Source organism: Silene latifolia, chromosome 1, assembly GCF_048544455.1.
Source record: "Silene latifolia isolate original U9 population chromosome 1, ASM4854445v1, whole genome shotgun sequence".
NCBI lineage: Eukaryota > Viridiplantae > Streptophyta > Magnoliopsida > Caryophyllales > Caryophyllaceae > Silene > Silene latifolia.
This window is the reverse complement of record NC_133526.1, coordinates 31,994,374-32,011,934: the sequence shown is the minus strand read 5'-3', so window position 1 is coordinate 32,011,934 and position 17,561 is coordinate 31,994,374. Positions and strand designations below refer to the sequence as shown.

The 17,561-nt window shown below is 37.6% G+C and overlaps 3 protein-coding genes across 4 annotated transcripts; 2 read left to right on the top strand and 1 right to left on the bottom strand.

The window, feature by feature from the left end:
* Positions 1 to 5,218: 5,218 nt before the first annotated feature.
* Positions 5,219 to 9,096, top strand: LOC141602463 (uncharacterized). 2 transcript variants are annotated; one of them, XM_074422742.1, is made up of 3 exons: positions 5,219 to 5,413; positions 6,638 to 6,906; positions 7,833 to 9,096. In XM_074422742.1, the coding sequence occupies exons 1-3, from the start codon at positions 5,260 to 5,262 to the stop codon at positions 8,424 to 8,426; spliced, it is 1,017 nt and encodes a 338-aa protein (XP_074278843.1). In that variant the 5' UTR covers positions 5,219 to 5,259; the 3' UTR covers positions 8,427 to 9,096. The 2 variants fall into 2 exon arrangements, with proteins under 2 accessions (XP_074278843.1, XP_074278838.1); XM_074422737.1 differs by lacking the exon at positions 5,219 to 5,413 and adding an exon at positions 6,370 to 6,427.
* Positions 8,709 to 13,308, bottom strand: LOC141602484 (thioredoxin-like 2-1, chloroplastic). Its single transcript, XM_074422748.1, has 4 exons — positions 12,839 to 13,308; positions 11,448 to 11,633; positions 10,734 to 10,898; positions 8,709 to 9,094 (listed from the first exon to the last, which is right to left on the bottom strand). The coding sequence occupies exons 1-4, from the start codon at positions 13,013 to 13,015 to the stop codon at positions 8,954 to 8,956; spliced, it is 669 nt and encodes a 222-aa protein (XP_074278849.1). The 5' UTR covers positions 13,016 to 13,308; the 3' UTR covers positions 8,709 to 8,953.
* Positions 13,309 to 16,915: 3,607 nt separating this feature from the next.
* Positions 16,916 to 17,503, top strand: LOC141643440 (uncharacterized). The gene has a single exon (XM_074452607.1). It carries the CDS (start codon positions 16,916 to 16,918, stop codon positions 17,501 to 17,503), a length of 588 nt encoding a protein of 195 aa, XP_074308708.1.
* Positions 17,504 to 17,561: the final 58 nt, after the last annotated feature.

Sequence of the window (17,561 nt, the reverse complement as noted above, 5' to 3'; positions counted from 1 at the left end):
GCATGGCCGAGGTCTTTTCTCATTTTTGTCTGAGTTGCCCTTTTATGTTATTAGTTGAGCGTCTCTTCTTGCTTGAACCTTGGCTTGGCCGAGGCAGTTTAGAGTGTGCATCTCAACTGTTTTTAACGCTTTTAAGGCATTTTGACTTGTTTATCAACTGCGCTGGCCGCGATTGTCATGTGTCGCTTTCGATGGAGATCGCCGCTCTTGTCGGCACGACAAGAAGAGTCGCGTCCGGATAGCGTGTTACGCGGCGTCTACCACTTTAAGTGATCGCCAAGCGTCTACTATTTGGGGTGATCGCCACAGCGCTACATTTCTTCATGGGGAACACCGCTCTTGTCTATGACAAAGTGTGAGTGGGCGCCGGATAACGTGTTACGCGGCGTCTACCACTTTAAGTGATCGCCAAGCGTCTACTATTTGGGGTGATCGCCACAGCGCTACATTTCTTCATAACGATCGCCGCTCTTGTCGAATCGACAGATGAGAGGGCGTCGGCTTTATTAACGATCGCCGCTCTTGTCGAATCGACAAGATGAGACGGCTCGTGCCATTAACGATCGCCGCTCTTGTCGAATCGACAGTATGAGACGGCGTCGGCTTCATTAACGATTGCCGCTCTTGTCGAATCGACAGTATGAGACGGCGTCGGCGCTTTAACGACCGCCGCTCTTGTCGAATCGACAGTATGAGACGGCGTCGGCTTCATTAACGACTGCCGCTCTTGTCGAATCGACAGTATGAGACGGCGTCGGCTTCTTTAACGACCGCCGCTCTTGTCGAATCGACAGTATGAGACGGCGTCGGCTTCATTAACGACTACCGCTCTTGTCGAATCGACAGTATGAGACGGCGTCGGCTTCATTAACGACTGCCGCCCTTGTCGAATCGACAGTATGAGACGGCGTCGCCTTCTTTATTCCATTCAGTGATTTGTGGGAAAAATGGACATCTTCATGGGAGACTTTGTCGATTTTACATTTGATATTAACATGCGTCGGGATGCCCACAGCTGTTTTGGGCACCTCCGGCGCTATACAAGGTTTATCAGTTTCCTAATGCCTTATCTAGAGGCGTTGTTCCCCCGTCAGCCGTCGGTCGCATCCATAAGGTCGCCCTTCGGTTGTGAGGATGAGCTTTTCCCCTTCTCCGACTGCTTCGCCACTTTGAGGGATTGCATGTTGCATCCTCTGGCGGATATCTGGATGTTGACCACCTCGTCCTTCTCGTCTTTGGAGACGAGCTTATGCGCTTTCCCCCGGTCCGAGACATACATTAGTGTCAGGGCTCGGATGGACATCACTGCGTCGGCATCGCTCAGAGTAAGACGTTGTAGGCGGATGAGCCGTTGATGACGACGAACTCGGCTAGGACATTCTTGGCCGCATTCCCCTCGCCGAACATCACCGGTAGTTTGATTGAACCCAGGGGTACCAGGCCAGCCCCGGAGAAGCTGTATAGTGGATGGGTGCAGGGGCTCAAGTCCTTGATTCTCAGGCCGAGGCTGTGGAAGCACTCCCTGAACATGATGTTCGTGTAGGCGCCTGTGTCTATCAGACATCTCTTCACTAGGTGGTTGGATATGTCCAAGTTGACTACGAGTGGGTCGCTGTGAGGGGCGATGACTCCCTCGTAGTCCTTCCCTCCAATAGTCATATCGGGAATGCTGGGGGCGGTAGTCGCCGCGTTGGGCACAAAGTTAATGGCCTGATACAGCTCGTTCAAGTGCCGTTTGTGCCCATGAGCCGACCCACCGTTCTCGTTACCTCCGATTACTACATTGATAACTCCTATCCGTTGGAAAACGGATGTCTTATCTGAGCCGCTGGCATCAGTCTTCTGGCCTTTGGCCATATACTTGTCCAGGCTCCCCTTTCGGATTAGCTCTTCAATGGCATTCTTCAAATGCCGGCAGTTGTCAGTGAGGTGGCCGGCGCAACCGTGGTACTCGCAGTACTGGTTTGAGTCACCGTCTCCTTTCGGTTTGGGAGGCCGTTCCCACTTCTGGCCCTCGTTTCTGCTCAGGGCGAAGACCTTGGCGGCCGATGCGACCAGAGGGGTTTTGTCATGGTAATGCCTTTGGTAAAACATTCCCGAACTCCCCCCGGCGCCCGTCGGGCCCTGTTTCTTGGCGGATCTATCAGACCGTGACTCGTTATTGTCACGGCGTTTATCATCGGATCGTGACATGTTATTGTCACGGCGCCTCTCATCCGGACTATCATCCCGGCGCTTTTCCCTCTCGAGGGCTCGGCCTCGGCGGGGCCTACCCAGGTCTTGTGGTAATCTTCCACCTTGATGGCCTGGTCGGCCATCTTCCTCGCAGCGTCTAGGCCTGTGCCCCGTGCTTGATGAGCTCGTCTTTTAAGTTTCCCTTTGGGAGGCCCTTCATCGGTCGAAGCCGCCGGTTCGGGATTGATTTCCGAATCTGCTGGACCTTGCCGTCGAACCTCTTCATATAGCTTCGTAGAGACTCGTCCTCCTCTCGTTTGATAGTTAGGAGGTCCGACGTCTCCACGACCGTCCTTTTGTTGCAAGAGTACTGGGCTAAGAAGGCCTCCTTTAGGTCGGCGAAACAAGATACCGAACCGTCGGGAAGCCCCTTGTACCCGTTTTGAGCCATCCCATGCGAGTCGTTGGGAAAACTCGGCACTGACCTCATCAGCTGCTCCCATACCGACATGTAAGACTCGAAAGCCTCGGCGTGGTCGGTTGGGTCATTTGTCTCCTTTGTATGTGAACGCCGCAACTTCACTTGGTTGGTACGGCGGTGTCTAGGACATAATCACCGAGGGCTGTTTGACCACGTGTCGGATGACACGCGGCGACCGACTCCTCACGTTCCTAGTCCGGCTTCTCTCCTCGTAGCGGGAAGGACTTCTTCTCCGGCTCGGGCTTCTTCTCCGCTCTCTCCCGAGTCGGGCTTGTTCCCCGGGGTGTGCCTCGTCGGTGTTGCGGCGGCGATGTCCTCTCCCGAGTATGAGAAGGACTTACGTTTACCACGACCACTTTGGGCTCCTCCGGCGTCTTGGTTGGGTCCGCTTCTCCCCGGTGCTCCGTTCAAGTTTCTTGGAGTCACGTTCGGGCCCCGGCCTCCTGGACGGCTTCCGCCGCTCGTGTCGGCGTGCCCATGTGAGCTGGTGTACTCCCAATTAGGTCCAGGAGTGTCTTCAGTTTCGCTACGTCAACCACCTGTCCCATGATGGTGACCTGGTTGGCGGACGGCGGTGTGTCCCGTGTTATCGGCATTCAATTCGGTTGGACTACTCCGCCGGTGGAGGGTTGCACTACTCCAGAATGGTGAAATGTATCATCTTGGTGTAGCTCGGTTTCGTCGGTCACGACTACTTGTTGTTTCGACATCTTAGCTTTTTGGGTGGGTTTTTTGTGTTTTTGTTTTTGTTGTTTGGGAATGAATGTGACTAGCTTCTAGTTTGCCTTCCCCACAGACGGCGCCAATTGTTCCGGGTTTGACTCCAGAGCAAGTGTTTGTTACCACTCGTAGCTAGTAGAATGATGTCCTTGCTTGAATCCTCCTCGGTCTCCTCAAACGATGAACAAACTGAGGGCTCGGCTTTGGCCGAGCGTACTCACTCCGACGCTCAAGTCAGTAAACTTAGAGAGAAGTTGTTGTAACTTGGCTAAGAGTGTATTGTAGAGAGATAAGCAAGATATTACCAGATGAACAGTGGTTATTAGGTCAATTTGTGGATCCTTTCCTCAATGAAGGTTGAGGAGTATTTATAGGCTTTTACCTTTTGTCACGTAGTGGCCAAGTGGCTATCAGGTGAAAAGACTGTTGTACCCTCGGCCGATGGACCTGTGGCAGGCTCGCCGAGGGTCTTGGATATGAGTACGCGGATTTGTGTCCCGGCTGGCCAGTTGTCTGGCCGAGACCTAGGTGACAGGCCGATGGGCTTCACCGGCTAGACTGTCTAAGTCGTTGACTTTGCTGTGTATACCCTTGACCTTGCTCAATGTGTTGACTTGGTCAGCGGTGCAGAATATGCCCCATCAATTTTATACCAAAATAATTTATTTTATACTAACATAATTTACACTAAGTTATCTTCATCAATAGTTACGCTTCATCATTATATTATGTTCTCCATCTGCATTATATTATCTTCATCATTTATAACAGTTTCTTCAACATGTTTATAAATTAATAATTACATCATCGATCACAAATTATGCTCCATAAATCCATAATGAAGTATAAAGTCGTCAAAATAAATACATAAAACCGTGATGATAAGTTTCAAATTGTAATACTCCGTTACACATGCACACTCACGATTCATGAATCAAATATCACTCAACCAAATTCTCATATGCTACATGTTTGTATAATTTGCATACTTTTACAGGATCCTTGAACAATCAATTGTAAACTTTTTCAGTCATCTGTTGTAACTTGTTTCCACATAAAGTGGCAAAATGATAGGAATAGTTTACTGATTTTTTTAGGTTGACTATTAAATATAATTAGTAATTTAATATTAAGTTCCTAAACTACCCTTTTCAACTAATTAATTTGAAATTTAAATTTTTAGAGATGAAAAATGAAAATACCTACACACTTTACTATATTACCCTTGGTGGCGCCCAATTTAAGTGCCACCCGGTGGCGCCATCTCGTTATTCAATAGTTTATATGTATTTGATCGATATTGAAAATAAGATAATTTATAAGTAAGACGGATTAATTCACCCTATTTGATCTGCATGCTAAGAGATACCGTATATCATTCATAATATATATACCGCTTAAATATATATATGCAAATATGGATTTTGAAAGGTGTCAATCGATAAGTTAAATTTACAAGATTATAAAATTGCAGTTAATGGATTATACAATTTATTGTATGGCAGCTTGTTAATTCAATAAATAAAACTCATTTATATAAATGACTATTTGTAATTAAACTATGTTTTTGAAGGAACATAATAAAACTATTTTAAAATTATTTTAAAAGAGAGTTACCAAACAATAAAGCAAATTCCAAAATGTTTACATCAAGCCAAAGTACAAACTAACAAACTTAGTCAAAAAGTTAGATGGTAAATTTTACACTATATACATAAAACAAATCACTTAAAAAGGGATGCTTCTTTATCAAGTTTGGATTACTCCATTAATTATATTTAAGGGCATAACACATACCTTGAATTTCCCCTTTTCAATTGCTTACCAAAAGTGGAGCTTTTCCTCAAATATAGAGCTAGATAGATTAAAGCTAGATTCAAATTATGGAGGAAAAGCTTCCTCCAGGTTTTAGGTTTCATCCTACTGATGAAGAACTTATCACATTTTATTTGTCCAAGAAGGTTTCGGATTTCGGTTTCACTTCTAAAGCCATGGCTGATGTTGATCTCAACAAATGCGAACCTTGGGACCTTCCAGGTAATTTTTTTCGACAATATGTAAGAAATTTGTTGCCATATTATTATGGTACAAAACTATTATTGATCGATTTTTAACCATTACAGCTTATAAGAAATGTGCCAAATACATTAATCATTGCATTTTTTTGGATTAAATGTACGTAGTATAGTATGTTACGATTGCATGCTATGGTATTTTTTCCTCTTATATTTGGAGTGTGATGTCTATATTTCTCTTTTTTTTTTTTATTATTATTTTTTTTAATAGATGACTTGGTTCATCATTGACACATGAAATAAATTGTACGTAGTATAGTACTCCATAATTGATTTGTAACGGTAACATAATCATTTCCGATTATTAAGAAAATCTTTTTTTCTTTAAAAGAAAATTATCGTATCTAGTCTTGTATCAAAACGGGTAGTATTAAACGGTCATTTGTAAAACTCTCTCTTTTTGATGTTGCGTAAGAGTATCTAGTTTAATCAAGCTAAATATTCATCAATCGATCGAAATGCATGCTTAGTACGTAAATCGACCGAAGTTTATGAAAATGTTACTCGTACTAGTATAACTGCATAAAATGTCAGTTGCAATATAAATTACCTGTTAGCCGGGTCAGCTCAGCTAACTTTCAACACCCCTAAGCCTACCTTTTCAAAAATAATTGATTATTTTTAAGTCTTTTCAATTGCTTACTTCACTTTTATGATGTTTATTATGTCCGTCTCAATCATTTATTTACTATTAGTTAATTAAAATACCTTTTACCAAAAAAACTAAAAAGTAAATGATCGACTGAAATGTAAGGAGTATATATATTAGCAAACATTATAAAAATTCTCTCATAAAAACTTTACATTTTTCTTATGAATGTAATTATGCAAATGATATTCGTTTACAATCTAAAATATAGTTATGTTATAATTAAAGTTAAATCACTTCATCGCATTATTTTATTTTATTATCGTATTCTTGTATAGACACCTGACCCGCGAATTTTAGTTATCAAGGATTTGGAAGCAAGATAAGGTTTAAATTATCACTTCGATGATTCAAACTAACAAGCTTTTCGCAGTTTTTAGTTAAAACTTCCGATTTTATTTGAACTACTATCATATTTTATTACTAATTCGCTCGTCCTCGACTCCTCTCTTAATGATTTTCATTTTCCAAGTTATGTTCTAGATTTCTAGTCCACTTAACTTTGAATTTTAACTCCGTCGCTACGGCTTGTCGCAGGAAAAGCGTCAATGGGAGAAAAGGAGTGGTATTTTTTCAGTTTAAGAGACAGAAAATACCCAACAGGACTAAGAACAAATCGGGCAACAGAAGCAGGATATTGGAAAACAACAGGAAAAGACAAAGAGATATACAGAGGAGGTGTTGTGCTAATTGGCATGAAGAAAACGTTGGTGTTTTATCGTGGTAGAGCTCCTAAAGGAGAGAAAACTAATTGGGTTATGCATGAATATCGTCTTGATAACAAGCACTCTTTTAGGCCCACCAAGGTACTTTTACTGTCGATTATTGTAAAATCGTTTTACTGTAAACTTATTAGTTTTTAAGTGATCGGGGAATTTTGGCATTTTTGTTTATGAAACTTAATTCACTTATTTAGATGGTTTGATCATCATATAAACTTTAAAACGTAATTTAAGTGATATTGATATAAAAGAGAAATGCTTCGAGATAAATAGTTGTGACTCGTGGTCGTTTAAATTATTTACATTTTGATTTTACATAATTTTTTGATGTTTATCTAAAATGTTTGATATGAGAGTACTACTTTCTCTCGAAGGATTTCTTGGATGTTTTTATCGCATTGGTATAAGTTAAACATAAAGGAAAACATAAGAAAAGTTCTGATATTAGTTAATTTGAACTTAGTATATGAATACCAACTCTCATAAATTACCTGCTAAATTAGAAGTAGTTGATATCTGCTCATAAATCATTTAACATTGATAAACATTACATTTCGTGTGATATCGATCATTGTTAGGATTGGATTTCATGTTACTTGTTTATACAGGGAAAAAAATAGTTGATTAATCGTAATTATGATTATTATGCCCTTTTAATTAATCAAAACCAAAATTATCAATGACTCATTTTGACTTGGTCATTTGTTTACCTTTTCCATTTTGGGGGGTCTCATTCATTTATTTATCTTTCTAAATTTTGAGTGTTTTTTTATTGTGATTTGATCATCCATGTCCATCATGATACACCTGTTATTCAATAACACTAACCATAAGTAGTCACTTCCTAATTTCCATCTCTTTAATAATTGTGCCAAAACTAAAGGTAAAGAAATGACCGAGATGGAGAGAGTAATAATTAACAAATTAATTTTTAATAAATTATTATTGATTGTTATGTAATCCATATAACTAATTATCCATTGTTTTATTTATTTATTTATTAATTGTAGGAAGAATGGGTGGTTTGTAGAGTATTCCAAAAGACAACAACAATCAAGAAACCACAACCAAATTCACCATCACAAGACTCTAATGAAGACACCAACACAAATCCAAATGAATATGGAGACATTGATTTATCAAACATCAACTCTTTATCATCAACTTCAACATTAGGGTTCAATAATCTTCCTTCACTACAAAATTATCATAATAATTACAATAATAATATTAATAATCTTAATCTTAATACAAATATGAATTTAAATTTGAATTGGGCTAAAGATATGGCAAATCTTCCTCAATTATCATGGCCATCAACTTTACTAAGCCCAAATCTTAATAGTACAGTTAATTCCTTATTGCTTAAAGCATTGCAATTTAAGAATACTTATCATCAACCACCACCCATTGAGGTTACTACAACCCAAGAGTATTCATATTTAGGACAAGGGTTGCCTCCTCTTGGAGGTGACATTGGTTCGGATTATCCGTCATCATCGAATGGCAAGGAGGTGGAGGGAATGCTGGGACATGATCATATTGATCAACAAGATCAACAACAGTTTCAGGAGCAACCATTTAACTTGGACTCCATTTGGTGAATGGTGATGTTCTAGGTAAATGAGTAATCTAACAAATTTGTAATTTAATTGTTCATAGCTGATGATAAGCTCAGTATATGTATTTATTTCATATAAGTACAGAGTAATATGGGCGAAGCCCCCCAAAGGGATGATAAAAATTCATTGTTGAAATCGTTGTAAGACTTGTATCAGTTATATAAACTATGTAAGCATTCATCGAAACATACTGGCCTTCATTATCGTTCATTTGCAGGTATTAACTACACATGAACTGATACGAATATACGATAAGGCAAATGATTTGTTTAACAGTAATAAAATCAAGAAATCTCAAACTCGATTTTAATCTGCTTGGCTACCTGATGTAAAATTTACAACTTATGTTGTGAAAAGCAAAAGAATGAAACAAAGATTACATTCTGAACTTGACCTTGCAGAATTTGCAAATATACATACATATGTACTATCAGCACCACCAGAGACCACATTTCAATTGGAGACGAAAATTGCATGGTATCCTTAGTGTTAACATGGTGCAAGGAATTTCATGTGTTATTATTCGGCTCTATTGATTTGTCGGCTACAGCGGAGGGAGATTCATCCTGGAGGTTTCCAGATGAGGTTTCCCCATTGTTGTTGCTGCTACCGGGATTGTACATTTGAATGGCATCCTTTATTTTCTGGATCTGCAGTTTGGAATGAATTAGTAAAACCAAAAATCAGCTTACATCAAAATTTGATGCAATAAAAAAAAAAACTATTACATCATGCAGACGTCAAATTTTGGACCCGTAATCCATAATCACAGCTGTCAAATGTGCATAAGTTTGAACTGTGTCATCTTAGTAAGCATGAAGACATGAAGTGTGGCTCAAAGTCATGGTTATGATAATTATCGTGACTGCATTTTGAGACGACATAACAGCATTTAGCGAGATTAGACGGTGACGACAATTAGCATTATTGTGGCCATGACCAAAACTGATCAATATTATGACCACATGGGTAAACAACTCGTAAACAGACATACTTTTCCATGAAAAGCGAGAGTTTGGAGGTCGAGAGCAAAAGCACGGGCTACTAAGAAGAAATAATTTAGGAGATCCAGACTTGCAGTTCTACCAAGAGGGGAATTGAAGGAAAACACAGGATACAGATGCAAAGAGCAAAGAGAAACAGTGAGGTATAATGAGAAACGAACGGTGAAGGTAATGTTCTAAAACAGGTCCATGAGAAACAGAAAAGAGATTTTTAGCACTCTATAAGCTGTTTTGGACTCCACGCGAAGTTGAAAGTGCTGATATGATGACCCCTGTTTGACTCAGCTTCTACGCCTGACATCTAAAGCCATTACAGAAGTTTAACGGAATAAGCTCCGAGGCCTACTTGCTTGGCTGATTAATAGACCACTAGTGTCGATCCCGCGCAAATGCGCGGTATATATAGAGCTTTTAATTTTTACTATAATATTTAGAGATTTCAGATTTATATCTCATGAATTTTAAAAAAACAAAAATTAATCTTAAAATTAATCAAGGGAATTGAGTAATTTCATGAACTGTGTTTATTTATGAAAATATTTTAACTACCCCATATTATTTTAGTAATTTTTTTTCGTCGCGAAGTTAATAATAGGGGTAACAATTTATGTATAGAGATTATAGTTTTATACCAATTTCGTTTTATTTTTATTAAAAGATTATATTTTTAAGTTTAATGATAAAAAGGTTATTTTTAAATGAAAAATTATTTTAATAAATGAAATCTAATTTGTTTCCATATATAAGTTAGATCACTTTAGAGGAAAAACTTTAGATAAGTTTTATTCTTTTACTCGTAGTATATAGGAAGATTTGTAGATTTTAACACACATAAAAACCCAAAATATATATGGTAGTCCAAAATATTTTACTGAATAGATTTTTTTCTCTACAAAGGCCCAATATATATTTATATAGAATAACCAAAGTGTTAGGCCCAATTTATAGGTGAAATAATTTGAGCGGGAAAATCTCAAGTTTCACCTATTCATTTAGTAAATAGAGGATCAGAATTCAACACACAGAATACTGAAATTGCACTTCAATTTTTATCCATATCTTGGTTCATTTTTTTACTACGAGTTAAGAGCATACGGCTAGTTTTGAAGGAGATAAGCTGAGAGGGTAAAATCAACCTCATAGGAATTTTTTTCCTTTTTATAGGAGAAGAATATGAAGAAATGCTTTTTAAAAGAAACTAAATTGCATACCTTTGCTAGAGAATATGAAAAATCAGAAATAGTAAGTGCCTGCAAAGCAGTGAGCACAAAACTAAATCGCATACCTTCGCTAGGGAACATGAAAAATCTTCCACTTTTCCGTCAGCTCCACGGTAGAAGTGGAAATAAGGAAGAACCTTCACGTTCATACTTTTGCACATTGGCTTGTTCTCATCAAAATTGACTTTGAGGAACAAAATCTCAGGATGCTCCTCTGCCATTCTGCACAACTGGAAACACATTGCAAGAACAAGATTCATGGTAAAAACAAGCAACAACAACAATAACATTACCCCGGTGCCTCAATGGCTCCCGCAAATTGCGGGGTAGGGAGAAGGGAAGGGGGGGGGGGATGCACGCAGCTTTTCCCTTGTGTTAGCAACACAAAGAGGGGAAAGAAAGAAACTGAACTAAGTAAAGTACAAAGTGTCGGAGTAACATAGGTTGTGGTAATCGTAGACATTTATAACATAAACACAATGAAAAGTCGACACTCATATTTAAGATCATGCATGCGTTTACCCATGTACTAGCATCAAGAAACCCCTGCTTCCCATGATTCAGATTTCAGAATGGATCGAGAAACCACAAGTCCACAACCACTCCCCCCACAGTTCAGAATGGATATTTAATCTGATCATGACTTAAAACAAACATGCAGAAAATAATAACCATGAATCTGAAGCAACTACACCTGTCCAAACTCCAAACAAAATGTAGAAGCATATAAAGATTTAAGATAGTACAACGCGAAACTGAGAGTAATTAAAGAAACTTACCTTTGGAAACAAGGCTCGGCAAGAGGCACACCAAGTCCCATAAAATTCAGCAACTACTAGTTTATCTCCAGCATCTTTTAAGGCACCCAAGAACTCCTCAGTGGAATGAATGTCAATCATATTTGGCCCTGCATTCTTCTCCCACCATTTTGGTTGATCAGTTGCTTCTGCAACAACTGCACGCGCCTACAAATTTCAAGCACAATACAGAACATAAGAAATCTCCAATTTCAACAAAACTTCACATGCTGAATAAAAACCATGGTGATGTGGATTGGAAGAATTTATTGCATTCAAACAAGCGAGGACAATCCAAGAAGAATTCTAAAGAGATCAGGAATCAATATGAACACATTGAAAAATCATCCTCTCCACAATCTCCGAATACAAAAACAAAAGGAAAAAACATCACATCCTATACAAGAGAATCAACAAAGAACCATGCTGCAAAAACTAATTTCTAACAACAAGCTCAATCTGTAATATGGAAGAATATGTTCCACTAAAAAAAGTTCCGCGTCAAGTGGTGTATATGAAAGAAAGCAACAAGCATTATTACACAAATTATCTAAGAAATAGAAAGTACCAAAACCACACACTTCAATACCCAGTAGCTCAGCTACTACAGCTCACAACCCCAATTCAAATAGAAGATTTACTTAATAATGGCGACACCAATTCAAAGATTCTAAAACAGACCCTTTATAAGATAAAGGTTCATCATGAACAAAAACATAGCTACAGTTATCCTAACATCGTATGATCATGTTAGTTCAAATATACAAAGGCCGGATATTGAAATTCCAAATTAACATGGTACCTTCATAAGCTCGACCAGTGAAGAGCTGAGATTTAAATTTAGGGGGCTAAAATATACATATATGGAAATTCTATGGGAAAACGTAATAATGTGATAAAGGAGCTTCATATCGACAACTTTTAACTATAAAGTTCGTATTTTCCATAACGTAGGATCCCCCTGCTAGCCTCCTCGCTCAGCCACTGAACTCCACTTTCATTCAGATAGACAAGTACATAGACAATAGCAACAACAATTTATACAAGCTCACGAAGAGCTTAAAGCTGAAAATTCGACAAACCCAATTCAATCAGAAGTGTTTCCGACCTTTTTACACACAATTAGTCTAGTGTAGGACGGTTTTACACTAAGATTATGTAAAACGGATCCCAATTACATAACACATGACCCATAGTAGTTAAAAAGTACGTGTAGTTACTAAAAAACCCGTTTTACAGCATACTTGTATAAGACCGCCTTATCACCCAACCATAAATCTTTCAATACCCCAATCAAGCAAAACAAACTGAATAAAGAATTGAATAAAAAAGAGTAAAAAAGTGAATTAAATTGATTAAATTGAAGAAATTACCATGAATAAAGGCGCAGGCTTTCTGGGTTTAGCGGGCAAAAGAGGAGCAAATTCAATCAATTTATTAGAAACCCTTTTGAAAGAATTGGATTTAGGAAGAACAATTGGGTGCAAAATTGTTAAAGAAGAACAAAATTTAGGGAAATTGAAAGAAGATAAACGGATAACATCTGCCATTGAAGAGATAAAAAGTATCAATTTTTTGTGGTGGGGATTTTGATGGGTTGATAATAATTAATCAGCATAATATAAATTAACTAACAATAATAATCATAATAAGAAGATGAAGATGAAGATGAATATTAATGATTATTTATTGATGATGAAAATAGGAGTGTTTTTCAGTGAAGAAGAAGGATTAGGAATAGGAGTACATAATTTGTGAACAAGTGTGGTGTTTGTTGTTGTTCATCTTCTAAAATCCCCGACTCCTTTGTTCACCAAATCCCCACAGTCGAGTTGGGTTATCTATACTACAACTCACTACTTCCTCTGTTCCATATGATAGTTTACGTTTGCTTTATGCACGTATGCCAATGCTTGTTTTATTTTGTTCATATCTTTAGTTACATATCATTAAAAATTATAAAAATTTGATATTCATAATGCACTCGGTAAGACGATTTAAAAAAGATCTCACATGACTATCTTTTATGTTATACATTAGAAGTTGTATTGAAGATTCTTCTTACTTATGAATAGTGCCCAAAAAGCAAACGTAAACAATTCAATGGAACGGAGGAAGTACAAGTATAAATGTCAACTAGACCCGTCAAATGGGTTGAATGGGGTTGGATCTAGGTCGGAAATCGGAATATGTAAGTCAAGTTAGATTACATGTCGAGTTAAATACTGCTCAGGTCACACAAATATGGGTTAAATCAGGCTCAGTTTATAGACAAAAGAAATTCTGCAAATTCTGACAAATTTTATTTTATAATTAAACCGAAAATCATATTTTTAAAATTAAATCATATTTAATATTAAGAAAATAATTATGTTCATTTTTATCATGCTTTTAATAAAACATTCATAAAAATAAAAATATTTTAATAATTATTTTTATTGTTAAATGATATAGAAGTTATATATAACTGATTTTTTTAATTAGTTTACTTATTTAATATATATATTCGGAGTATATATTATTTTGTAAAATTTAAAAAATAATTAATTTTTTGGGATATTCTACGGTGTATTCTCCAGTTTTTCGGTTTTCTATGATGTACCCTTACATTTTTTATATTCTAGTGTATACCCCTAAACTTCTTACATATTTCTCTATCATTGATCTCTTTTAACTCTCCATTAACTTTATCTCTATCAATTAACCGTATTTTAACCTTTATTCTGACTCGTTAATGTTCTATCACTATCTTATGTGAAAAGTATCACAAATCATTTTTCCTAAGCTTAAATTACTATTAAAAACCTTAGTTATGATTCATGAAAGGGTAATGGAGGTTTGATGAATTTTTAGTTAGATTCATATACTTTTTGGTGGGTTAATAGGTAATTTGACGAATTAATAAGTAAAGGAGTAGGTTATCGAGTAATTGGAACGGTAAATAAACGATTTAATAGATCAATTATGAAAATAACATATCAAAGACAATAAATAAGGCCATGGTATAGACCAATGTAAAGAGTCTAGGGGTACACCATAAAATTTCAAAAATGTAGGGGTACACCATAGAAAACCGAAAAACTCGAGGGTACACCGTAGAATATCCCTAATTTTTTTTAATTAGCTTGGTCCAATTTTTGGTGGTTCGCCTGGCCCGCCATACAGCACGTCATAGCTCGTCCATGACCCATGTCAGCCCAGTGCTACTCTCCCCCTTGACCTGGCCCGGGTCAAATTCAATCCTTGTCCAAAAAAATGAGGCATGGCCCGGCCCGCCTCAACCATACTCCAACCGTGCTTTGCCCGGCCCAGTTTCAGCAGTACGGCCTGACATTAACTTCCCCTAGTGTGGTGCTCAGGCTTCTCCACCCTAACCCAGCCTGCTCCTAGCATGGCTCGGTTCGCACCAGCCCGGCCTAGTGGTCAGCCCTACTAGCAACTACTTGTATATTGTTAGAAAATGAGTATGCACGAATGGAATGGAAAATAATTAACCACACCGAATCGACTTCGCTTTCGTAATAGAATAATTCGACCATATATTAGTGCCATGGTTATACCGAATTTCCTATTGAGATAAGACGATGTCCTCTGTCATCTGGCACAAGAATCAGAGATGTAATTCAGAAGTATTTTATGTGTAGTTTGTTATATCGTTCAATGATGCACATGATGTGATTATTTTTCTCTCTTGCAAACATCTTCAATCCATCGTTCAATTGTGGCATATTTAATTTCTGTTGCGGGAATTAAAACCCGTCAAAGTTTCCCGGGCATTGCCCCCAAGCCCCCCGTCATAGGTGTTCAAACGAAAACTATACCGTAAGTTCGTAAATAATTATGCCAGCGTACACTTCGTACTACCCGAACTTGCATTATATTATCACAAACTTACCCATCTACGAACCAAACTTAAATACGCTAAAATGAACCGGTAATTACACTTAAATTACCAACATTCCTCCCCCATTTAAGCGTAATTCAATATTTTAAATAAGCTAACAAACATACCAATCTATGCATAAATGAAAATGTCACGAAGATTGAACTTCCACTTAGTGAAATGACACATTCCAAATATTCAAGTATCAGGGTGTGACTTAGCATTGAACCCTTTCTACCCATTTTGAATACATGAAGATAACTCACACATACTAAACCGACACTTATTTACGAGCCTAGTGTCCCATATCTATTCACGAACATTTCAGGAGTCAAACCCATACTCTCACATATGTTGATTCTTTTCATCGTGTCCTTGCAAACACACTTTTTCAAAAGATCAACCTTACAACATGCAAGTCTAAGCACACGCCTTGGGATATAAATTATCATGTGCTTCAATCTCTTAACAATAGGCCTTCCACATTGAATTGAACCTCTAACATTGTATTAGAGGGGAATTCGGTATTCCTATTGCTAAGGATTTATACGATTTTTAGTCTCATCCCGTCAATCGATTTTATAACCAAGTCCCCAATTGACCCTTTATGCAAAGTGATCAACTAAAAGTGAGATCTCACAAAACAGCCGATATCATCTCATTTTGATAGTTTATATACCACGTTTTAATAATGTCTGGTGCGGATGTCACCATAATTCACTTGACTATAGACTTAGCCATAGTGAACTCGGTCTGGTTCATAAATGAAACTCGTAGATCAATTTCTTTAGCCACATAACCTTTTTACCAGTTGTAACTAACAATCGACATTGTAATGCAAATTAACTTCTTGGAAACCCATATATTAATGGTGCTTCCCACAAGCAATAATACACAACCACTTGTAGAAAATAACCATCTACTAAGGTAATACAAATCGCACACAACCCATCCTTCTAAAACCGAAAGAAAGCGTTATAAGTTAAAAATATAAATCATGGCTTACTTTTACGTAGTTGCTCATTCATGTACGAGTTTTACTCTTTCATGGAATTTTTTTCATTATTTTTCCATAATATACCCTTTACCTAATTCTCTTTACTTCTCTCTCTAATTCTCTCCCTCACAAAATTAATCAAATCAACAAAATTAATCCCGAAATTACACAATTATGGATGCTAATTCTCGATTGATCAGGTAATAATTCTAATTCTTAATTTTATTAACTATATTAAGATTTGTTTACACTAATTAAATTAGGACTAATTAAATTAGGGTTTGTATAAATCAAGTAATTAAATTCGCAGTACAACCGCAAAACCAACTCAGTTCACAGTCGTTGTGCATGAACATCACAACACCAAACCGCAATTTACTGTGAAATCCCATGTTAGTTGTTACTCATAGTTAGCACATGTTGGTTCTCTGCATGTTTCACGTACTATTTTTTCATTTTTTTTTTCATTTTTTTTATAAATGTTTTGTATTTATTTTGGTAAGTTTTATTATTTCTTTATTTTTATTTCAAGACTTAGAGTCGGATGAGTATGAGGAATTTCCTTCAAAAATGATAGATACTGGACACATTTTCAATGGCGGAAAAAATTTCAAGAGTCACGATGAATTGATAGCGCAAGTTAGAAAAATTGGACTTTTGCATGATATACACGTGCGGCTAGATACTTATCACCCACGTCGTGGTTATGGTGTGCATTGGCTTAAGTGTGACAAGTCTGGACCTTATCAATTTCGAGGGAATTTTGATGTTCCCTCCACGAAGTCGTATACGGGGACTAAAAAATGTTGGTGCCCTTTTAAACTCAAGGCGGTTGGACAAGTTGACGGCACATGGAGGTTAGATGTACATAATGGATTTCACAACCACTTCATTGGAGTAAAGGATAATGTTTTGACTGCTGAGACGAAGGAGTTTATTTTGTCCATGACAGCAAGTAAAATTTCGGTGGCTAACATACTAATTGAGTTGAGAAAGAAGGATATAAATGTCACTTCCAAACAAGTGTACAATGTTCATGCAAGAGAGAAAAAAAACTGTAGAGGAGATCGCACAACTGCTGAACAATTGCTTAAACTTGCTGATGATCATGGATATCGAACTTTTCATGACACAATTCCCGGGAAAAAAAGATACTAGAGTGCTGACAAATGTTCTATTTATACATCCCAATTCAGTCAAGCTTCTGAAACTTTAT